This window comes from Cupressus sempervirens, chromosome 2, assembly GCF_028749045.1.
Source record: "Cupressus sempervirens isolate cs-2001-9-10 chromosome 2, ASM2874904v1, whole genome shotgun sequence".
NCBI lineage: Eukaryota > Viridiplantae > Streptophyta > Pinopsida > Cupressales > Cupressaceae > Cupressus > Cupressus sempervirens.
In genome coordinates, this window is record NC_143119.1 from 550578180 (window position 1) to 550585121 (window position 6942).

The following is a 6942-nucleotide window of genomic DNA, read 5'->3' on the forward strand; positions in this document are numbered from 1 at the left end:
ATATATAGTGGTATATTTAGTGGCTAGTCACATATTTAGTATTTGATTTAATCACAATATTTAGTTGTATATTTGATAGTTGATTTATTAACATATTTAGTTACATGTTTAGTGGTATATTTAGTAGCATATGTAGTGGTATATTTGATCAAATATTTAGTAGCATATTTAATAGAGTATTTGGTCATAATAGGGCATGATGGAATCAAACCACCATCCATATGCTTATAAAGTAGATGCTCTTCCATTGAGATAACTCCCTTTAAAGAATGAACATACAGTGTATAACTTTTTACATTGTCTTGGTTCTTATCTTTTGAGTTAATTTCAATCATTTATTTAGTGATTTATATCTAGTTTGAAGTTTATCTAGTTCCACCAATATACAAAAAAAAAAAAAAAACAAGTATGATAAATAACATTAACTTCTTATATTCTTGTATTAAAAAATGTGCTTGAACATAAAATTTAGAAAAATTGAATTGATTGAAAACCTCTTAAGGGATGGAAAACTTGAAAAGTCAAGGTTAAAACCTTAAGAAAAACTAATTATTTAAAAAAAAAAAAATTTAATTCAAAACCTTAAGAACAACAACCCCTCCTGATAATTTTTTCAACCTCTCATGATATATTTCTTTGTCATGACATGATGTGTTTGTTGTAATATTAGACTGAATCTACTTGTCATGATGATTAATAGGTTAATAAAATAAATGAATAAAATGACCATGGAGAAAGGGTCTAAAACCCTAGGAAAGCCATACATCTCCAAGATACAATCTAAAAATAGTCTCTGGCCATTCAAGACAACAAATGAACCTTTTGTCCCTATCCACGCAACATAAAAATGGCAAGACATTCCAAAATAAATATCTAGAAGAAAGGGACATGATATTTTGTGCTTACAAGTTGAAAGTCCTTGGAACATTCTACACCATGGTTGAATACTAGAATGAATTAGTGTTTTCAGCTAGGTGCAGCTCACCTTCATTTATTTTTTATTAATACAAGGACTGAAAATATCACCAAATCAAAATTTATTTTTAAATATGAAATCAACAAGTATATAAATTACAAGATATTATTTAATAAATAAATAAATAAAATCTCAAAACACAAATTTACCATATCTTGCAACATCACTTGTTGTACTTGCAGTTTTCTTCATGAGACTTGCACCAACATTTTTAAATTTGTAACTAAACTCTATAAATTTTTTTAATAGTTTTTTCATCATCTATAATCTTTAAAGCTCCACATCTTTGTTCAATAACCACAATCTAGCCCTTCATAAATCAAATAAATACATAACAAATACAACACAATACTTAGAATGGATGTTTCCAATCCAACCCTACTAAACAACACAACTAGCATTAAATCACTATAAGTTTCAATCATAGATTACCTTAGGTCATATTGTCACTTACATGGAATCTAAAAGTTGTCCCACTTGCTGCAACATTGTAGACTAGGATGCAACCTCAAATTCAATCTCTTTTTTATCATAATTTCTTCTCTAGTTGAGCTTGTTGGCACCCTAATAATGAGGATCATAAATATCATTAGAATGAGAAATAAAATTTGAAGCACACCTTATGAAATTTTAAAGGCTTTCAAGAGCATACAGTTACCAAGTTATTCCTTTTCTACAATGTAGATATTGAAAAATTCTTCATGATTTATAATATCAAATATGTCTTTTTTTATCCTTACATAGTTGAAGTTTAAAAATAGAGAATACATTGCAATATTCTTAGTTTTTCTTCAAGATTATTTGTATAAAATGAAGGATCACTAACCTATTTGTAGCTTCTCTTCCTCCTGCAAAAGAATAATGAATATTAAAGTGTAGACAAATAAAGAAAATAAATCTATATGATCGTGAAAAGAGTAATTGAGTGAGAATAATTGGTATCTAGAGAGTTCCTACATTAACATAGAACTTAGTTACTATCTTTGCACCATGTGAAGGACAATAAGCCAAAGTTAAGTGAAGTTGAACAAGCATGAGAAGAAGAATAAAGAAAGAACCAACTACAAACATTATGCACTATAAATGGACCTATTTACAAGAGAAGCAAAGACTCATCATAGATGCAAAAATTCTACATAAAGAGTAACTTAAGAAGGCAACAATCAAAGAGAATTAGAAGTAGCATAAGGGTAGTGATTTAGGCTAAAGAATAATCTATTATTCCCAACTATCATAATGCAAATTATATTATTATTATAGTCTATTACAAGGTAAAAGTTGCAATACAAAGTGTTGATATTTGAATGCAAGAGAAAGAAGTACAATTCACAAAAAAAATTAGTTAGCAAACTGAAATGGATTTTTCAATTAAGTCATCTTGAATAAATTCATAGTGATTACCAATTATGAAACAATGATTACTAGTGGATAAAAATAATAAAAGAAGAATGATTAACAATTCAGCCTACAAGTGGAAGGGAAGAAAGTTACAATGAGAAAAGGATAGACCCTTTTCAAGAAGACAATTGTAAAATCTAACATGGAAAGTTTCATTAACTTCCTAGTGGGAAGTGATACAATGTTCAACACTGAGGAATTGGATAAGATCTTTGAGTGAGGAAGAACTCATTTTCTTCTTACACTATCTACTCAATAAAATTAGTGATTTAACACTAATTTTCTCTAGAGAAACTCTTTCGAGTGGATGTTACAAAATTATTAAGTGTGTCAACAAGCTCTCAAAGTGTTAAAAAATAGTGATATAGTCCAAAAAAGTAGAAACATCAATGAAAATAGTAATATACATGCAAAAATGTAGATATATAAAGATGAACATACTTTATATAATGAACGGATAAGTTATTGTCTTGATGTATGTAACTATTATTCCAAATAATACTTTGATGACATTATTGCATCCCATTCATGGAAATACCATGTTAGATGCTCTACAATAATCTACACCAAGATTTTCTATTTTAATCAAGTTTATTTGTATGTTGCTCTCAGTTGTGTCTGTCCTTCTTATTGGAAATACACTAACACTAGAATTCTATGATTATTTGTATATTTTAGCCTCTATAGAAAGCTCTGTGTCATACCCATTTTTTATTCCAACAAATGATAACATCATTTCATGTCTTCTACTTTCTTATCTTTTATTGAATAATGGTTCCAAAAATTCATCATCTTCTTTCTCAAATGCACACCAACCTTTCCATTTAATAATAACATAAAAATCCATCTCATGGGTACTAGAAGTAGTAGTACACTCTAATTTTTGGCATCATCTTTCAACCTTTTGACATTAATTGCTTTCAACTTCACTTTTCATTATTAGTAATGAACCTACTTTTACTCTTTATTTAGGGATACAATTTTCTCTTTGTCTATATTTTAGAGTCAATGTAGCACTTGAAGAGGATTTTACCCTTCCTTTAGGGTTGCATTTTATTCCTTGTTTAGCTTCAAGAGACAATGTTTACCCTTTCTTGAGTGTTGCATTCACCTATTTCATCAGCTTTAGTCATCAGTAAGGATCTTAGACTTGTCTGTACATTTTTTTCAGGATTCTTCTTCCTTCTCTTAAATATAATTATCTCATCACTATCCTCTTTGCTAAACTTTTTATCAACTATAGGGATTTCATCTAATCTCAAGTTTACCTTCTTGTCCAATTTAGTGTAGAAAAAATCAAGTGAGAGAGTTACTTGTGATGAATGACCTATGAAACTTTCCTCAAATTTCTCTGTGACTAAACTGCTCTTATTCTACTCACTCAAAATATTCCCAACCTTTAACTATCTATCATTTTCTTGTTTTCCTATTAGAGCCAACTATCAAATCCTCTAAGTGGCAAGTATGAAGATTAATGAATTGAAAAACTAAAGCTATCACATTAATTCTCTTAAAATGTAGGCAATATGGCACCAACTGAATCAATCTAACAATAGATAGCTTTATAGAGTTTAGATTGTTTTAGGCCATTCATAAGTCATGTCATCTGTCATTAATTTGAATAGGCTAATGTTAGAAATAAATGAGTAATGATCTATTGTACACTTGGTATTTAAGATAAGGCTTAACATACCCCATCCATGGTTAAATTATCTCAAGATCATGTTTACAATAGATTATTGGACTAATATAGCAATAGAGGCATTTAGCAAGTATTTAAAAACTTTACCCTCAACAATGAACATTTTACCCTATTAATTTCTTTATGGAGTACCTTCCAATTCAAAATGATAATGAAGTTCCTCAAAGTTCGAGATAAAAAGAATCAGAAAGGTTTGCTAAGATCAAGTAATACACAATTATATGATATTATATTTAGATACACGTCCATATGTTTTCTTACTAGAATTTCTTTCTAATGATTAATAATGTAAAAGATCTTTCTAAACCTAGATTGGACATATATTTTCAACATCACAACTTGGCATCCCATTCCCATCCCCAAGACATGTAGATTATGGGAATATTCTTTCATGTCATGCCTTTCCATGAAGGGATACCACTAGAATGATTAGGAAACACTATTAATGGACATTAGCTACTGTTGTAAATAATCAAGACTAGCTAGGTTACTAAGAGGGGAGGGGTGAATCAATAACCTCAAAAAATTTAAATCAATTCAGCACTTAACCATATAAATCATTCACCATTCATTCATCTATGCATGAAACAGATAAACATTCATAACACATGAGCATAGTATTTTGGTGACCCAAAAACCTTCCAAATAGAAAGTAAAACTAGGGTGCGGATGATACCCACAAAACTTCACTATTGCAATATAAAGTTGGCCTATTAGGACTTACATTAACCACTTCTAATGATCTTCCCTATTAAGAGCAATTTGGATTGCTAGATCCACCTTGTTAGAGGTTTTACAAATATATGACAAAGTATACACTTTACTAAGTGATTCATACAAAGACTATTAAGTCTACCTTGTTAAAGTATTTAGAAAACTGATTCACCTGTTAGAATGAAATAGTAGATTTGACTTACAACTTGATTGCTAATTAGATCCTTGAAGTACATATCACCTCTTGTGACTGATATGACTTTTCTACTCCATGTAGACCTTGCTGAATACTCTATTTTGCTACTGATTCACATTACATATCATTCTTTTTATGTTTTCATCCATACATTACAAATGATACAATGCATTACAAATATACCATTCCAATATTTACAATTACAAGGTTAGCTAAAACACAAGTAAACAAAATATTACTGAATCAGTCAAATAGTAGAAAACTTGGGTTCTTCAAGCTGACTTGGTGACCTTCTGATACTCGACATCCACTACATTACTTGGCATCATCATGCACTTGGTAGAAGTAGAAGCTTAGTCCATACTAATCACACAACATAGCTTGGAACTTAGTAACTATTGGAGACTCAATAGATATAGTGTCACTCAGTTGATACTGAATCCTTTGTTTACCTTTCTATCACTCGATAAACACTACACATCCATCACTCAATAGAAACTGGCTTTACATCACACAAACTAATAACTTGATAGGCACTATGAAGCTTAGAAACTACTATCTATTTGGTGAACACTATAATTTTGGTATAAACTACTAAACTACACACTCATTTGGTAGCTTTAAGAATGCTCAATGTGAACTGCTTAAGTGATGAACTTACTAGGTAATCATTGAATGCTCGGTATAAATTGTAGATTGAGTGATGAGCTCAGTAGCCATTTAGAATTGAATAAGTATTATCACTAATGAAAAATAAAACATAATTCCAACAATCTCCTCCTTTGGCATTAGTAATAAAAACACTTATGAGCCAAAACTTATGTACACTGATATACTAATTTTTGATTTTCAAAATTGATCTTTGTAAAGCTACTGTATATACATTTTTACATATCTCACATATCTCTCCCATATATATGGTATAGTATATACACATAGCTTTTCATCTATACATATATCAATCTATTTTCTTCCTTATTTTCTCCAAAAGTCTCTTATCATCTCTTACTATCACTTACTCCCCCTTTTTGACAATAACGCCAAAGAGATATGCAAAAATTCAAATAGAGACATTAAAATGTGAGAGAAATTCAGAGTGTACCTTGAGAATAAGAGCCAATGTCTTATCCAAATTGTCTTGCAAAATTTTGCAAGTGGAGAGTGCCACTTAAACTTCTAAGAAAAGTTCAATCATATGATCTGCTATGGAAAAATTGTTATCTTGGACCAATGTTTCTAAATATGCAATGTGTTTCTGCATTGAGTCCATAACTGGAAGGATCATATTTTGTATATCAATCAGTGTAGACCTGATCCTGGATTCCTCTCTTAGTAATTCTACCTACATTTTTGACAAAAATCTGACCTTCATGTAATTTGTTGAGCTTTGACTATGGTCAAGCTGTAGCTTTTGAGTGCTTGCTTTCATATCAACATTAATCTTATTCAATTTCTCATTTGTATCCTTAGTATACTTGGTAACATTAAAAATCCTTCCAAAAAGTTATGTTACATTGGTGAAAGATTGTTCAAGATTGCTCAAAATTGAACATAACTCTACCTAATTAATGGAAATGTCCTGAGAAATGTGCTCAAGACCTTATTATCAAACTTTTTCTCTACCTTCTCAATGATCTTTTCTTGTCTAGAGGTGTCCTCATTTAACTATTCATAGCTTCTTCCAATTGTAATAAAATGTATTGAGATGAGTCCACATCAACACCTATAGCCTCAATTATTATATTTTTGGCATTTTCAATTATAGTGAACTCTCTATCTCTCTCATCTCTAAGCTACTTTTGCCTTGCCTTTTTCTCTAAAACCTAATTGACCAATATCATTTCATTAGTTGTGGTACTATCCAAATCTATCTTAGGAATAACAATTTCCTTGTCCAAATTAATGTCTTCATCAATTGCTTTGCTAGTAAGTAGAAGTTTTAGAGGAGTCTTTGGC

The 6942-nt window shown here is 30.1% G+C and overlaps 1 protein-coding gene across 1 annotated transcript; it reads right to left on the reverse strand.

Moving 5' to 3' along the window:
• Window positions 1-3128: 3128 nt before the first annotated feature.
• LOC149573556 (uncharacterized) lies at window positions 3129-4076 on the reverse strand. The gene is made up of 3 exons (XM_089815951.1): window positions 4068-4076; window positions 3486-3642; window positions 3129-3250 (listed from the first exon to the last, which is right to left on the reverse strand). Exons 1-3 carry the CDS (start codon window positions 4074-4076, stop codon window positions 3129-3131), a joined length of 288 nt encoding a protein of 95 aa, XP_089672077.1.
• Between the last annotated feature and the right edge of the window lie 2866 nt (window positions 4077-6942).

Excerpts from the sequence above, each read along its gene's own strand:
- LOC149573556 (XM_089815951.1), bottom strand. Across the intron at positions 3,251-3,485 it reads GACTAAAGCTGATGAAATAG|AGTGTACTACTACTTCTAGT; the intron begins GTGAATGCAACA and ends GCCAAAAATTAG.